This window comes from Megalopta genalis, chromosome 3 (assembly GCF_051020955.1).
Source record: "Megalopta genalis isolate 19385.01 chromosome 3, iyMegGena1_principal, whole genome shotgun sequence".
Taxonomy (NCBI): Eukaryota; Metazoa; Arthropoda; class Insecta; order Hymenoptera; family Halictidae; genus Megalopta; species Megalopta genalis.
This window is the reverse complement of record NC_135015.1, coordinates 26,423,368-26,441,302: the sequence shown is the minus strand read 5'-3', so window position 1 is coordinate 26,441,302 and position 17,935 is coordinate 26,423,368. Positions and strand designations below refer to the sequence as shown.

At 43.2% G+C, this 17,935-nt stretch overlaps 1 protein-coding gene across 1 annotated transcript in view; it reads left to right on the top strand.

Annotated features, from left to right (window-relative positions):
* The window catches only part of LOC117222119 (uncharacterized), a 40,115-nt gene extending 25,203 nt beyond the window's left edge, over positions 1–14,912 (top strand). Inside the window, exons 6-8 of the mRNA XM_033473635.2 lie at positions 9,989–10,328; positions 12,370–12,658; positions 13,785–14,912. Coding sequence (XP_033329526.1) covers positions 9,989–10,328; positions 12,370–12,658; positions 13,785–14,003 — 848 coding nt within the window. The 3' untranslated portion in view covers positions 14,004–14,912. The remainder of the gene's footprint in view (positions 1–9,988; positions 10,329–12,369; positions 12,659–13,784) is intronic.
* Positions 14,913–17,935: the final 3,023 nt, after the last annotated feature.

The window sequence follows — 17,935 nt, the reverse complement described above, 5'->3', positions numbered from 1 at the left end:
ATTTGTAAGCTCTTGTCAGGTGTTTCGAGGGATCGCGACGATGCTGGCCAGGATGCAGGAAGTATCTCTGGTTAGCGGCAGTCATTTATTCGAGTCGGAGCTCGCCGCCGGTTCGCTCAGTCATTTCTTCGACAATTTGTCACGCACTTTTCCGCCATTACGCGGCCCGTGAATAATTGCAGGCATCGCGGACGCGTCGCGGGGCCCGCGTGCTACCACCGCTTGATAAATACCCGAGCGAATGGACCCGTCGCGAACCCGTCGCGGAAACGCACGCTCCTCCACGCTCCATCTGTTCCGCCTTGGAGAATTTATATCGACGCGCCGCGGTGCGGCGCGGCGCCGCGGCACGTTTCCTACGCGGCCACCAGGAAAAGAACAGACCAACCCGTGGACTTTCACTCTCGCGCAGCATCTGCCGGTGCAATCGCTTAGACGCCGTAATCGTGCGTTCACCCGGGTCGCCTAATTTTCCTGGGGGAAACGCGACGCGGTCCACTTTCCACGCAGCGGTTCGACGACGCAAAAACGTTCGCGGGGTACAGGCGACACCGATTTTGTTCGGAGCCATGGATCGAGCCGACAGAGGACGGTCTTCGAGGAAATCGCGACTTTTCTTGGTTTTTCTGTTTTATCTAGACTTCGCGAATTTTTTTTAATACTTCGAATTATGAAAATCGATTCAGCGCAGTTTTTTTATTTAAGTGTGTCACGGTTATGTTGGCATCAAAATTTATTCTGTTTGTGTTATTGATGAAAAGTATATCGTAATTGCTGTGCTCAAAATGTGTGTAATAATTGGACTATTAAAACAGAGTGTCATAATTGCACTATTAGAAAAATGTATCATAATTGCACTATTAGAAAAATTATGAGAATTGCACTATTAGAAAAGCGTATCGCAATTGTGCTATTAAAACAGTGTAGCATAATTGCGCAGTTAAAACAGTGTTTCATAATTGCGCTGTTAAAACAGTGTTTCATAATTGCGCTGTTAAAACAGTGTTTCATAATTGCGCTATTAAAACAGTGTATCGTAATTGCACTGTTAAAACAGTGTATCATAAATGCAATCTTAATATTTTTAACAGCTGCGTCACCCAATGTGAGCCACAGAATTATTTAATATTTAATTTTGAAAGATTAATTTGTACGCTAATCTATTATAATTTCTTAATTCTGTGAAGATTCGCAAGAAGTCAAAAATAGTAATTTATGTCGTATAATTTTCCTGGGCAGTTTTAATTTAATTTAACCAAATGATAATCTCCAGAAATAATAGCAACAATTTCAAGAGAATTGAACATTTTTTTCTGCTTCAGTGTAACCAAAAAATCGTCGGTTTAAAAAATTCACCATTTTGTTCGTTCTTTCAATATTATTGCAATATTTCAATTATAATATAACTGCTCAATGTGTGTGTGTTAAAAAATCTCCGCACCACATTCTCTTTGTTTTTTTTCCTCAGTCTGCAACATTTTTGCTTCAACGTAACCAAAAAATCGTCGGTTTACCTCATTTCTGTGATTCGTCCGTTTCTTCGATTTCTTCAGTGGTTGGATTTTGACGCAACTTCGTCACCTTGTCCCACCGGTCGCCGCTCACGGAAGTCCGGCAGCGAGGCCGATGACAAAAATTTGGACGCTTTCTACGTCGCGTACAGGTGGCCGCGTGCTCTGCCACGAATCTTATCGGTGCTCGTAGAAAACCGGGCGGAAGGCGACCCGGTAACCCAGTTCCGTCGCCGGCTAAACGAAAAATCGTTTCTTCGTCGGTGCAGCCGCGCGGAGACTCTTACGATTTTTCATTCGTCGTGCCGCGTGCCGAGAATGCTCGACCGATCTAATAACAAATTCGTGCGTCCACTTTCACTAGTGGACGCGGAACCCGGGTGTCGTCCGAATCGCGCGCCCCGGAATCGTTGATCGGCTCACCCCTGCCGGAGAAAGTCGCGTTTTTCGGAAACCAAAAGGAGCGCGTCTGAATCGCGATTAGGCGACCGTGTTCCATCTCCCGTTTCACCGAGTTGCGCAACCATCGAATTCCAACGCGACGTTTCGAAAGTAGCGTTTACGTTGTTTTAATTGGGGGTGGTAATTTATGGTGATACACAGCACAATTTCGCAAGGTATTTAATATTTGGTGAATTTATTATTATATATTATTGGTGGTAAGGATATATTTTGTATATATTTATATGCATATTTATCTGTATCTATATATACGTATATTTTTTATATGCATTTGTATATATATATATATATATATATATATATATATATATTTGTATATATATTATATAATAATATAATACTATATAATAATATATATTATTTCCAATAATATGTTTACTTGCAAAAAATGTTTACTAAATAATATAAAAACTTCAGAGAATTTTCTTATACTATAAAATAAAGTTAAAAATCTATTCTCAGTAGAAATATATTTTAGTATTGTAGTTTTAGTTAACTTTAACAAACGTTTATTAACACTAAAAGCGACAAAACTGGATTTATTTAAACTTCCTACGATTTTTATTATGATATATGCTCGAATAAAAGAGTTCATATTTTCTTAACAAAAACATTTTTATAGCATCAGGAATTGGAGAAAAATTGCGAAATCAGTTATTTCGCCTGGCTTGGTAGTTTCAATGTTAAATAATATAGAACATTTAGAAAATTATCTCATATCGTTAAGTTAAAAATCTATTTTCAATTGAAATATATTTCAGAATTACAACTTATATCCAATATCTTTACTTTGCAACAAAACGTTTATTAAACAGCACAAAACATTCAGAAGCTCGTTTTACATCGTGAAATTGAACATCTGTTTCAAATATATTTTATAATTATACTTAACAATAATATCTTTACTTGCAACAAACGTCTCTAGAACAATACAAAACGTCCAGAAAATTCGTCTACATTCTAAAGCCAAAAATCCATTTTAAATGTATTTCGGGATTATAATTTATAACAATATATCCACTTGCAACGAACGCGAAATTAAATACCACAACAGCTCGGAAACGAATTTCGATGGCAAGTAGGCTGATTTCGCGATCGGTCCGGAGCGACTGACAACGCGAGGAGGATGCGACGCGTTGGCTCCGGTGCTTCGGCTCTCCCGGCGGAAATTTTCCCGAGAAATTCGTGCGGCTCGATCGTGGCTCACGGCCGCTCTTCCGCATTGCAATCGCGGCGGGTTCAAGGAACGAAGGCTCGTGGAAAAACCAAAAAGAGCAGGCGGTCGCGTGCCCGATTCGCGCGCGGCGCGGCATTTTCCACGGTCGAACGGCGGCGCGCGGTGGATCCCGTCGATGAGACCAGAAACCGGACCAGAAAACGCCTCGCCGCCGAGACATGTGTCCGTTTGAAATTTCAAAGTCATTCGCGGCTCCTCTCGGGGCGTGACTTCCTCTCGCCGTGGAACACGTTTTTAACGGACGACTGACCCATATAGCGTAAACGAATAAATTTCGAGAAGGGGGGAAAAATACCGAGATGTTCTCTCTTGTGGCGCGGATCGGGCCCCGGAGATCCGAGTCGGCGTTAACTATACCTGCGAGAGAGAGAGAGAGAGAGAGAGAGAGAGAGAAAGAGAGAAAAGAAGAGAGAGAAATGAAAGAGCAAAAGACAGAGAGAGATCAAGAAAGAGTGCGAAAGAGACGGGGAGAGATCAAGAAAGAGCGAGAAAGAGAGAAAGAGAGAGAACGAGAGAGAGAGGAAGATGGTATTGGGCACCTGTTACAGTGGAAGGAATACCGTTAGGACGTCGTGTCAGCGGCAGGTACCAGCCTACGGGTACACATATATCTTGCTGGCTGCTCGGCTGTACCCGGCGAGCAAAAATCGGGCCGCTTTGACACCGGGCCCCGATGTCGATCTACGCTACCGGAATTACTGCCCGATCGCCGGGATCCGTTGAGCTAATTTACCGTCTGTCCGAGCAGGCTATCTGGCGGACGGACATCTGGCCGGATGATAGATCGAGGAAACCGTGGATCTCCTTTCTCCTCGCATCGTTAATTGTCATTTTCTGCTTTTTAACGAGGCCAACGAGCCAACGAGCTTACCTCGAAAATGGACATATCGATGGCCGTCGATTCGCGCGAACGCGAAGGACGCGGCAGATATTGCTTCCTGCTTTTCCAGGGATCTCTGTTCGATCTGGCGGATCGATGATCGGAGTGTCCGTGAACGGGATCCTTCGAGCACGGTGTGAGGAGAGGGGGGACGATTTTATTGCTGCTGCTGCTGTGGTAAAGTAAAGGTTTAGTTCGGGTGTCGTCCGCTAGGTGCTCTAGTGAAACTTTTGTGCTGTGAGTTGTGAGTGGATTGCGGATCTTTGTGGAAAATGAAAAATTTATGTGTCAATTTTTGATACATTTGATTCTTAAATTCTTAATACATTTGATACTCGAATTCGTTTAATCTTTTTACAATTAGATTTTACAATTAGATTTGACTTCAGTTTTAAGGAACAGAAGACGAGTAGAAATGTTATTTCTCCCTTAATGGTCTTAGCAAGTGAAAAATAGTGTGTTAACATCCTTAAATTTGTTTAATCTTTTCACAATTTTAAACTTGACCTATTCACTCTTGTCATAAATGCATAAAATCAGCAGTGAAGACGTGACTTTTAAACTAATTAATATTCGAGTGAAGCACCCTGATACTTTTTTGAACCTAATTGCAAAGCTGAATCGATTGGTAAATCAAAGAATATTATTTCCTTTAAAGTAAGTAATGAAAAGTATTGCGATACAATGCAAATTAATAATTTACATAATAATTACACATTATGACAGTTGATGCTTACTCTTAAAAATGTAAAATATTTGATAAAATATGAATGTTTCTAGTATTGTGCTCTAATACTTTTTTACCAAGAATGTTCTAGAGATTCGATCTAGCTGCAAAACGAAACGCAATTCTATTTAAAAGAAAAAAGTGCAATTGCATTTTGCAATTAACTCTTCAAACCAGAGTAAAGACTTCGAAGCAGAGATTTATTTGGCAGGTGTTAGACAAAATTTAACACCGATTTACATCGATCTACGTCGATCTACTTCGATCTACGACGATCGAAGGAACACGTGCCGAAAGATCTAGTTCGAACGACTGCAGCCAAAAATACAAATAAACCTCCGGTCCGCGTAAACCGCGCAGGTTCAACGACTGTTTCTTTATCAGATGCAATTAAATGTCGGCGAGTGGATAAACCGTCGGCGGATTTACGACTTTGGTACGTCGAGGCGCGCGAGCACGGGCTCAGATGTTTTCTAGTTAAACGTGCCACTGACCGACTAAAGCCTGCTTTTCACCGAGAGCCAACCAAAACGCTCGTCTTCGAGGATTTTTTCAGCAGCGAAGCCACGGTTTTCCTGCGGCTTTTCTGGCCAAGAAAGCTGCCCGTATCGGATGGCCAAGCGGCCATCTTGTCGAAAGCGTTAACCTCGACTGTGCGGAACGAAAGTTTCGAATACCGGGACGGACGGAGTAGTTTGAATATCAATAACAGCCGCGTGGCAGCATGAAATACCGGTGATTTGAATAATAACAGCTTCGAGGAAAGTTCTTGAACCTGCGCGGATAGGAGAGGCCTTGTCAAGGCTGTTGATAAGTGAAATCAGCGGCTTCGAGCTACAGGAAGGTTCGAGTACAAGTCGAGGAAACGAAACTCTCCTATGTTGTCTACTTTGACTCTGACCTTCTCATTTAGTTATTTATTTGTTCATTTATTTATTTCTTTAGTTAGTTCGTTATTTGTTCAATTATTTATTCATTCATTTATTCATTCATCTATTTATTTCTTTAGTTAGTTAGTTCGTTATTTGTTCAATTATTTATTCATTCATCTATTTATTGGGTTAGGGAATTGGTTCGTAGCATTTTTATTTGAAGGCGATTTTCTTTGTTGTTTTCGTTAAGCTCGTGAGGCACCCAGGCTCCCAATTTTTCGGCAAATCCCATTGAATGAAGACGATCGAGAATCGTTTTATGATCGCAGTTCATTTTTTCGGCCAATTCACGACTTGTTCGGTGACCGTCCTCCTTCGAAAGTGCTTCGAGACGCTCTTCGTCGAATTCAGAAGGTCTTCCGCTGCGGGTCGTGTCGTCGACGTCAAAATCGCCATTTTTGAACTTCGCAAACCATTTCCGTGCTGTAGACTCGCCTATGACACCTTCTCCGTATACGTTGCAAATGTGTCGAAAATGTTGCTTTTTACCTCCTGGTTATTCCATTTCTAAGCCTCGAAAGTAATCAAAAATCAAATTACTCAAAAAGACGATTAGCACAGTTTTGTAGAGCAGAAAGAGCTCCATCGAATGAATATTATACGCTTTGTCGAACAGCAAAAACATCGTTGTAAAATAAAAGAAAATATAAAAACGCTACGAACTTATTCCCCAACCTAATATTTATTTATTCATTTATTTCTAGCACGAAGTTTAAATCAATCCAATGTTGTCATCGCTACAGAACAATGCACGTTAGTAACATTTAATAATCCGTGAAATGAAAGAAAATCGGCGAGCGACCGGGACCGCGTTATATCATTCGTCTTTCGCCGGACGAGGAAGAACCCGTTCCGCAACAGGTGTCCCGGGGACACGATGCACCACGGCGATCACGATTTCCACGTTCGTATCTCCATATAAGCGCCGCTTCTCCTTCGCCTCCTCCGCCACCGCCGCGTCGGCGTAGACCCGCCGCGATATGGCACACTTAGCCCGCTCGCGATTCGCGTATGTATCGGTGCCACGCGCCGCTGTACGTCGCGTGAAACTATCCCCGAGCTTCCCAGATTCCACGCGGCGATTAGTCAAATTAATTTATCGCCTCGTTGGGCAACCGCGCCGCCACACCGAACGAGACGGTCGAAACGGTGCCGGGTTCACCGGTGTCTGCCCGCGCGATCGCGTCGATCTTCCCCGCTGATCTTTCGCGCAACGAGGCACGATCCGGATCCGTAACATTTATCCAGGGATCGGCGAAATGCTGTTCCAATACGCCCTACTTCCTTCGAACAATTTCGACAGCTTCGGGCTCGTCCGTACACTGGCGCCTATGTTCCGTAGATTATTTGGCTCGAAATCTTCCGGCATTTTTGGCGCGTGCAGATTTTTGAAGTGCAAGAAAATCTATACATTTGTCGAGGTTTAGTAGCATTTTTATTTTATTTTCACAAAGAGTAATCTTTCAGCTTTGATTTCTTTAATTATGATTTTTGAAAAATAGGGTTTGAAGATGAGTCTACTCGCAAGCTTCTCGAGTCAATGAATTACCTGAATATATAGAGTGGTCATTTTGTCCTGCACATTGAGATGTCTTCGTTATTTTTGCCGATTTAATTCTAAGAATATTATTGATAATAAAATAAGAATAATATTATTAATTCTAAGAATATTGCGATTCATGCTCTCTTTTTCTTAAAAACGTGTGTTGTCGGACACTCGGGACGTTTTAAAAGACGTCGTTTCTTAAGACGTTTTCTAAAAACTTTAGTCTGTAATAAGACGTCGTTTATAAGATGTGTTTAAGACATCGTACACAAGACGTCCCGAATATCCTATGAGAGACGTTTCTAAGACGTCTTGAAGACGTCCAAAAAATCAGAAGTCGTCTTCACGACTGAAATAAGACGTCTATGAGACGTCTTTCAGATGTCGCCTGCAAGACGTCCCGAATATCGTACAACAGACGTCTTTAAGACGTCTCGAAGACGTCCAAAAAATCACACGTCGTTTTCACGTCTGAAATGAGACATCTGTAAGTCGTCTTTCAGACGTCCACAGGATGTCACGAATATCCTACAACAAACATCTTCAACACGTCTCGAAAACGTCCCGAACCAGACGCCTAACGTCTAGAACAAGACGTCTTCAATACGTCTTCCAGACGTCGTCCATAAAACCTCCCGAATATCATTCACGAACGTCTCAAAGACGTCCCGAACTGGACGTCGTTTCAACAAGCGAAACAAAACGCCTCAAAGACGTCCATCTTAGGTCGTAAGACCTAGTCACAACCTAATTCCGCGTGTACTACGTAACAAAATAGTGCAGTTTAAAGAAAAGAAATCAAACGATTAATTAAAACCAGGTAATTGTACTTCGGCCTGGTCCATCGCGACCGAATTCACTGCCGTCGAAGCACAATGCCAGGAATTCTGCAAAAGTTTCGCGTCGTCTCGAAATTGTCCGTCGTTGGTCCCCGGTATGTTCTCGGGTGTGCGAGAGGCTGATTGAGACAATGAGCACCGGTAACCCCGATACGGGCCCCGCAACCGCGAGAGGAAAGAGACCAGCAGGAGAGCCGGCAAGGTAACCGGCCGCGTAACCGCGCGGTTTCTCTTTTATCGGGCAACGGGAGGAAGAGGTCGTCGCCGAGGTTCGAATAGAAGCTGTGGAAACGGTGGAAGAGCCGGTGTTACAGGACGTGCCTCGGGGCTGTGGGCCGAGAATGCGGAACCTTAGCTACCCGGTGACCTCCCACGAGGTCGACTTCGGCGCGAATATCACCTGGCCCGCGGCCTACGACGTCTACGAGCCTCCGTCGTCCTCGTCGCCGCCGGTTCGCGCTCGTCACCGACTTCGGGATCATAGTGATTACCGCGGTAACCGTGCGACGAGAGGCTTCACGCGACCGACTCCGAGCACTCCCGCATGGAAATGCGCCTTTCGAGAGCTGGTTTGCGCAATAATCGGGAACGTGGAACACGTAGAGCCGCTGGGGGGAGACGGAATGCTGTTGCGGGCGCGAGCGCTAGGTAAAAGTTAAAAGGCAAAGAGCCTGGGATCTTCTTAATATCATCGCCGGAGGTAATGCAACCTCCGCGAGACGAACTGCGCGGCTCTCTGCCACGACGTAAGCCGCGAGTTTTCTATCTCGAAGGTCCGCGGCGAGGACGAAGACCTCTCTAAGACATCTTGGAAGCGTCCCGAACATGATGTCGTTTTATCGTCTGAGATACGACGTCTTTAAGACGTGGTCTGTGAAAGGTGTTCCAGATGGTGTCCGCAAGACGTAACGGATGTTCTACGACAGGCGTCGCTTTAACGACTAAAATGAGTCGTCTTTGGGACGTCTAGTAGACATCTTTCAGACGTCTTTATGACGTCTAGTAGACGTCTTTCAGACGTCGTCCACAAGATGTCCCAAATGTTCTAAAACTGACGCTGTTTTAACGTCTGAAATGCGACGTCTTAAAGACGTCCGAAACAACATGATGTTTTTTGGTCTGATATAAGACGTCTTCGAGATATCTTTCAGACGTCGTCCACAAGACGTTCCAAATGTTTTATAATAGACGTTGCTTTATCATCTGATGTAAGACATCTTTGAGACATCTTCAAGACGTCCATAAGACATCTTCCAGATGTCGTCCACGAGACGTCCCAAATTTCCTACAAACGACGTCGCTTTAACGTCTGAAATAGAACGTCTTAAAGACGTCCCAAATATCCTACGACAGACGTCGTTTTAACGTCTGAAATAGAACGTCTTAAAGACGTCCCAAATATCCTACGACAGACGTCGTTTTAACGTCTGAAATAGGACGTCTTAAAGACGTCCCAAACCACGTGACGCTTTTGCATCTGAAATAAGACGTCTTCAAGACACCTTCCAGACGTCGTCCACAGGACGTCCCAAATTTCCTACGTCAGATGCCGCTTTAACGTCTAAAATAATTCGTCTTAAAGATGTCTTAAAGCCATCCCAAACCACCTGTCACTTCAACATCAGAAATAGGACGCGTTCAAGACGTCGTCGATTTCAACAAGCTACCGTTGTAATAATTGCGACTCTAGCGTCGAATCTTAATGATCAGCAAGAATAGCCGTGTCATCGGCGAATGCGTACACGTCCATTAATATACCACCGTGTCGTATACTTTACACATTCTTATCATACTTGGAAAGATTGCCAACAGTCGGCCAGACTTTGAATACTAACGGTGTCCGATCGTTTTCAGACGACGACTGGGGCGCGCCAACCGAGGACAACGACTACCTCCCGGAGGCAGAGACGACGACTAGCCTAACGCTGCCGAGACTGCCGAGGAGCCCGGAAAGACTGAGCAGCCAGGTGTCCAGAGGCGTTTCACCGGGCTGCAACAGGAGCCGCAGGGCGCCGGAATTCAGGCAACGATCGCCGAGCCCCCAATACCAGCCCAGAGCGAGTCCCGGCGATGTGACCAGTCCCAGGGAGAGATTTCAGGACGCCAAGGAGATGTTCAGAGCCATGGAGAGAGAGGCGATCGCCAGGCCTGTCCTTTCCAGGCAGAGAGAAGTTGAAAGTCATCCCGTTCACAGGTAAACCGCGCGCGAATCTTTCTCCCGACCGTTTACCTTCTCTTTTCTCTTCTTCTCGTTCGGCCGCGATAAAAATCAGCTCCGACCGCGATCGATCCTTGCGCCACTCTTCGGGAACGCTTCAGCTTTTGACGGTTCCAATCGTATCAATACTCTACGTGTCCTGGCGGTTTGCTTGTTTCCTCGAGGCCTGGAGACCCTCTCACGAGAGTCGCGGAGTATTCGATTCTGATTGGTGCTCGAATTTATAGAGTACGCGACGTTTAGTCGCGCGTTTTAAACAATATTATATTATATAAATATTATTTATATAATATTTATTTTATTTATATAATATTTATTTATATTTAAATATATTATTAAATAATATTATATTATATAAATAATATTTATTTGATCGAAGGGAGAAAAGTCCTGTGTTACAATAATATGAGAATATGTCGCACGAGTAGCATATAAAAAAGGGAAAAAAGAAGAAAAGAAGCGACACAATAAAAAGATACAATAGAAGATAAAGTAACTGATCGAAATCATCGAATAAAGTGAAAATTATACAGAAAGAAAGATTATACAGAATAATATAGTACAAGATCATTAAAGCACCAGAGATGATAATAAGATCAAAATTAATGGATACACAGCATGAGTAAGAAGAAACTTCAATTTGAAATAGCTCGAACTAAAACGAACTTTCCAAGCTGATATTGTTACTATGCTCTGTGCAGACGATGTTGAAAAAAAATTGCACAAGGATTTTTCGTTTCGATAATTTCTTCGCGAGCGAATAATACATTTTTTTTTCCACGGAAGAGTTGGAATTTCGAAAACGGTGAAAACTGAATCGGTTCAACCAGAATGTCAGACGAGTGCCGCACTCTGGATCGACTCCGAATGTCGCAAGAAAGTACCGAGACCTTCGCGGACTTGGTCAGATTCGTTTTCTAATCGAGAAAAAGCGGATTCCCCTGAATGAAACCGCGGTCCCACTTAATTTTCTCCCGAGTCCGACCCGATCGACTAGTACCGGTAGACCGGAGCGTTGTGCCACGGTTTTTCTTCTCGACGGTTGGCATTCGTTTTGGGCCAGCAATCACCGGTGTCAAAGCTGTCTCGGGTAAAAGCTGTCCGGTCACTCCGGGAACGCTGCTCCCGGTTTCTATTCAGCCGGCGAAGGGACCAGAAAAATCGATTCGCTTAAGGAAAGCCGGGCAAAGAGATCGATCGTTTATAAAACCGAGTCGCGCTACCGTTTAACCCTGAGGAATTAGATCGGCTGCCCGCGGCGTTCCGATGCACTTTCTAATAACAACAAGAGCTTGTTTTTATACGGAATACGTGGTCTGCGTGAGATGCTCGTGCAGTCCGAGCATTTAAAAAATTTTACCGGAAGGGTTTAGTCGGAGAATTTATCCGAGGAATTCATTCGAAATATTATAAGAATAAAATTCGATTCGAAGAATTTATTCGACATATTATGCAAATAAAATTCTACTGGAAAATTGTATTCGAAACGCTTCTCGAATAGAATTGTATTCGAAACGTTTGTCGAATAAAATTGAATTCGAATCGCTTCTCGAATAAAATTCAATTCGAATCCCTTCTCGAGTAAAATTGAATTCGAATCCCTTCTCGAATAAAATTGAATTCGAATCCCTTCTCGAATAAAATTGAATTCGAATCCCTTCTCGAATAAAATTGAATTCGAATCGCTCCTCGAATAAAATTGAATTCGAATCCCTTCTCGAATAAAATTGAATTCGAAATGTTATTCGAATAATGCCCCACTTTTATCCTAGCTAGCGACTCCATGTAAATTTAACCGTGCACCACCGAATTCTGAAAACTGCTTGCTCGATCGACTCAAAATTCTTCACCATTCAGAAAGATTTGCTCTATTTATAGATCGTTCGAAGCGTAATCGACGCCAGTCCCGCGATGTCGTCGATTTCGTTGACGAGGATCGCGGATAACGATTGATCGGCTTCAACGAAAGCTCTTTAACGAAGACGACAATAATTTGGTTTTGTCTGTGTGCGAACAGGGTCGAGTCGGCGAGGCAGGCGCAGGAGGATCAGCCGGGCCGGCACCATCCGCTCGGGAATAGTTCAACGACTGGGCACGAGCACCTGATCAGACGGAATCATTCGGAAGTATCGGAACGGGAGAACGATATCCCTTACCGGGGCCGGCCGCGGCCGCGAACCCATCATTATGCGATGGAACGCCCACCGGAGCAAGAGGTCTCGAGGCCCCGGCCGCGGAGCTTCTACGAAAACCCGTCGGTTGGACGGGACTTCCGAGATCAAAGGAACGTCGTCGATCCGAGAGAAGTAAGGGTCATTGATTCCTCTCGGCGAGCTGTTCTGCTCCGCGAGCGTTCCTCAAGGTCTTCAATCTCTCTGAGAAGCTATCGAATACTCCTTCGGATTAGCGCTTAGATTTCGTCGCGGAAAATATTCTGTCAATAATGTTTTCGTCCACGTTTATTTGTCGAATATTTGTCGACTGCTCGATCGCGAATCGTCGATTGAAAAGCGTGGTTAGAAAGCGCGCGAGATGAGAACAACGCCCAAGAGATCTTCTCGGAAAACGTTCAGCTTCCACTTCTTGTACGAACGCGAACTTTCCACGGGAACGGCTGCGGTTCTCGCTGCTATGCTAATCACCGGTTCGCCCGCGAGGGAGTGTCCTGGTAGCCTTTAGGTGACTTTTGCTACTCTGTTGTTTGCTTAGAGCTGAAAGTTCAAAGCATTTATGCCGCAGAACTGTTCTCAAAGACGTCCATTTTCGCGAAGCGATTCCTGTGCTTTGAGGAACGCTTTGTTTTGCTTCGAATCGCAAAGAGCAATCGTGTGTACCTTGTTAATTGCATAAGTAAACTGCGGATTGGATGCACTCGTCTGTAAAGCGAGTAGATCAAATGCGAGATAACGGAAACATCTGAACAATTTGAAAGTGTTATTTTGCTCCTCCCAATTCACTGAAATTGTCACGGAAAGGAAGAAATATTTATTTATATAATTAGTATTTATATCATTAGTTATTTAATGGAAGTAGCCCTTTTTATATAATATATATAATATATATTATATATAATATATATTATATATATTATATATATTATATATAATATATATAATATATATTATATATGTAATAATAATTTATAATAATTTTTTTATATAACGTATATAATACATAATATATATAATAATAATAATATGTAATAATTTATATATATAACATATATAATATACAATATATATAATAATAATTTATAATAATTTATATATATAACGTATATAATATATAATATATACAATAATAATTTATAATAATTTTTATATACAATATATATATATTATAAATATATATATAAATATATATATTATAAAATACCCGCAGTCAGTTCGTAAGGAATAAAAATGCTGACCCAAAACCGCTTTCTGCCAACAGCTGCGCGACTTCCGGGACCGGGCCCACGTCCGAGAGATACGGGAGAAGGTGCGTGCCAGAGCGACGACGTACCAGGAGCTTTCGGAGCACGAGAGATACCCTGGGCTGGACCGGGACAGCGCGAGACCGCCCCTGGAGATCGTGCCCACCCCCGGGAGATACCGTCACAGCTATGCCGAGCCGCCGCGACTTGGTTTGGCAGCTCTGCACCCCTATTGAGCATCGGCTGCTCGTTGTTAACTAATAAATTATTTAATTAATCGGTTAATATCTGTACCGGGCGATGATGAGGTCTCCGAAGCGGACGGCTCGAGCTTGGAGAGCGAAGTGGGCGGAGCCTGGCGCCGCCCATTGCTTCCCTAGAGCCGGCATTGGCTCGCTAGGCCGGCCGCAGTCGACGCTCTTGCTCCCACCACCGTCTCTACGGTCCCTCCCACCAACTCCTACCGGTGGACCGCTCGGCCCCGCCCTCTGTCGCCGCGTAGCTCCTCCCACGAACGTCGAGTTCGCTCGGCAGACCTACGAGTACCCGTTATCGTACTATTCGATCGATTATGCAGCGTTCCGACGGGATTACGACGACCGTCCGTTGCACACGCGTTCGTTTCCATCCGCGACGAACGCTGCATAGACTCTGGAGGAAGCTTTTTCTCGATGGAGGGGGTAACGTCGCGGTTCTAATTCGATAGCTAGAATCGCGGGTCGGCGATAGAATGTTACGCATTTAATTAGTTGTTTAAGTTGTCGTCTCGACGAAAGCGGAGATCGTCAGCGTCCCTAATGCGGATCTAGTGATTTATTGTTGTTCAGAACGAATCAGACCCAGCCGTTGGGAATCGCTGTAGGTGATTGTGTTGTTGTGCCTCGAACCGACGCGTCGCGACCACTGCGCCCAGTCAGGAGACGCGTATGGAGAAGATCGCAGATTTATTATTCACCTTGTACTCGCGCGTTTCGTTGCGCCGTGGACCGAGATTCCCGTGGCGGGGATCGCTTGTTAATTTCCGAACGCGACCGGGCGCATTATATTTGTTATGCGCCGGATGCCAGACTAACGATAACGATAGGAATACTAAGCAGCAGTAACACTGACAGTAACAGTAACAATAATAACGGTTAATAACAATACACAGCTGGTCGTTTGTTTCTGTCACACCCGTTGCATCGTCCGAGATCCGTCGTTACAGCGCGATTAGGTGCGGCCAATAATCGCTCGGATTCGTTCCTGGCGGCGCGGGACGCGAGGTTGCGAAGAAAGGTGGGCGTGGCCAAGCTGCTCCCGAGTCTGCGGGGCCAAAGCGGTGCCCCGCGGAGCAATAAACGTCGTCGGCTGGCGTAGACATGTGTATGTGTTTTAGCCGATTCGGTATACGAATTCGTGGCACGTTGAAATGCCATCGCCTCTGCATATGCGCGTTGCACGAGCCCCGTGGGTCCGTGCAATAAATGTTTCATGCAGCTATAGACGCATCTCGAGGTGCATAATGCAGTCGTGCCCAGACGTATCTCGTTTCGCTTTGTGTTTCTCTGCCCACCGTCGCATTCCGGTATTCTCTTCCGACCGGCGACTCGAAAATTTTATCAGCTTACGTTACGTTTAACCAGTTTTCCGTCTCGCGGGGCCAGACAGCGCGAAAAACGGATTGTCGGCTCGCACAAAGTATGCGCAATTTTCTGCATGGACGCTTCGGTTGCCGCACGGACTATTTTGGCCGACGTTCTGGCAACGTGTAGCGGTTTTATTATAATTTACGCTCTGAAAGAGAACACCGGCGTAACGTGTTTCGCTACTAATTATCCGCCCGCGTCTATTTCTTCTTTCTTTTTCGTGCTGGAGTCCGGCAAATGAGAGATTGAAGATGCTAGGCCCGCAGTGTTAGGTCACTGGAACCCGAAGCCTTTCTCCGGTTACCTCGTAATGACTTTCTCGTTAGATTGAATCTTAATCAACGCGCATTATGGCAACATTATCCTTCGGAAAGTTTACGGAAGTATTCGCCGGGAATTGATCGTCCATTATAGTAATTTCCGCAAATGCGCTCGCGTTCAATTTATTCCCTGTTCTGTCAACAATTGGACGCCCATTTACAGCAATTTACTTCGACTACTTTTCCTATTAGAGTAAATTTGTTATTTAATAAGCTTCGTTGTTTTCCTTGCGGATTGTAGATAGTTCTTCTTACATATCAAAATAAAATGAAATAAAATAAAATATAATAAAATGAATTAAAATACAATAAAATGAAATAAAATACAGTACAATAGAATAAACTAAAATACAATACAATAAAATGAACTAAAATGAAATAAAATGATACAAAATACAATACGATAAAATGAACTAGAATGAAATAAAAAATAAAAATAAAATGAAATAAAAAGAAATAAAATAAAATGCAATAAAATGAAATAAAATTAAATAAGATGAAATACAATAAAATGAGATAAAATTAACAACTCATACATGGAGTATTAAAAAATAATATAAACTTATACAATAAATCAACAAATGTATGTTTGAATCTTCCATCGGAGTATTGCAAAATTGTTGCAGATTTACAGGTGGTTTACAGAACAGGATCGTTCGAACGGGGATTCGAGATCTCTTTGACGACGGTCTCGACGACGAAAGCAGACGTCCTCAGTTCGAAGCGCGGCCCAATTCATTAGCACCGTTTCGAGCTCATTCTGTGATAAGGCCCCGGCACACGTCGGGATGGATCACGTACGGTAGCTCGTTAAATTGCTTTCATGGTTAACGGAGCAGGAAGTGGCCGGTTTGCATTGTTTCTCGGTGTGACTATGGTTTGTTGCGAGAATAACAAATGAATAGAAAGTCTTTCGTGCGGCGCGGAGTCAATAAATCTGCTCGACCGTTCCATTTTTCGTTTCTTTTCGATCGCGTGCTTCGGATTCCCGGTCGACTTCGAAATTCGAAATCCGCTTTTTCCGAATCTAAAATCCCCGGTAGAATTACTTTCGTTCGGTTTTCGATCGCGCAGCTCGGTTGCTCTGCGGTTTTCCTCGTTTCTCGGAGACAATTTCGCAATCGGCCGGCTGCGTTGCGCAACAGAACTGCTACAGCAATACTCTTCCCGATAGTGCACAGCCCGTTGCATCTTGAACTGCGTGCAGCCACGACACTGCGAATGAATGTACCGTTCTCAATGTTTTATTTCGACTGGACGACGTCCACGGGTTCCCATGTTTAATCTTTGGATCGTTAATCAGCTGCTATTCCTTCAAAAAGTATTCGCTTTTTGCTTTTATCAAACTGGTCTAAATGACTCGATTTTTTTATATTTTTGAGATGATAAAAGAGAAACGAAAAGTGATGAAGAAAATTGCATCAGTGTCGGAAACAGAAGAATGCAAGCAACTTTTACCTCTTGTAATTAATTTAGAACATTTTTAAGTGGCTTCTAGTTTTTGTGACTGTTATAGAAAATTATCTTAAGTGCCTTCTACTTTTCGTCATTGTTCCAGGAAATTGTTAAGCGACCACTATTTCCTGTGACTGTTACAAAAAAACTCTTAAATGACCAGTTTCTTTTCACGATTGATACAGAAAATTCTGAAGCACTTCCTACATTTCACGATTATTATAGGAAATTCTTGAGCAACTTCTATTTGCTGTGATCGTTCCAGAAAAATTTTAAGTAGCCTCCGTTTCCTGCGATTGACCGCAAAAAGATTCTCAAGCAACCTCTGTTTTCTATAATTGACGCAGACAATTCTTAAGCATCCTTCCGCAAAAACGGAATAATAAAGATAATAAAAATATTATTGCTGCACACAATTCTTAAGCGTCTTCCGTTGTTTGTAATTCATACAGAATATACTCAAGTGCCTTCTGTTTTTTTATAATTGATACAGAGAATTCTTAAGTGAATCCTGTTCTTTATAATTGTTGCATAAAATTCTTTGTAATTGATACAGAAAATTCTCAAGTGACTTCTGCTTTTAATAATTTATAATTGATTCAGAAGATTCTTACATATTTTGCGTTTTTTATAATTGATGCACGAAATTCTTAAGTTTCTCCTATGTTTTATAATTGATTCAGAAAATTTGTAAGCACCTCCGGTCTTATACTATTATTGCACAGAATTCTTAAGCGTCTTCCGTTGTTCGTAATTTATACAGAAAAT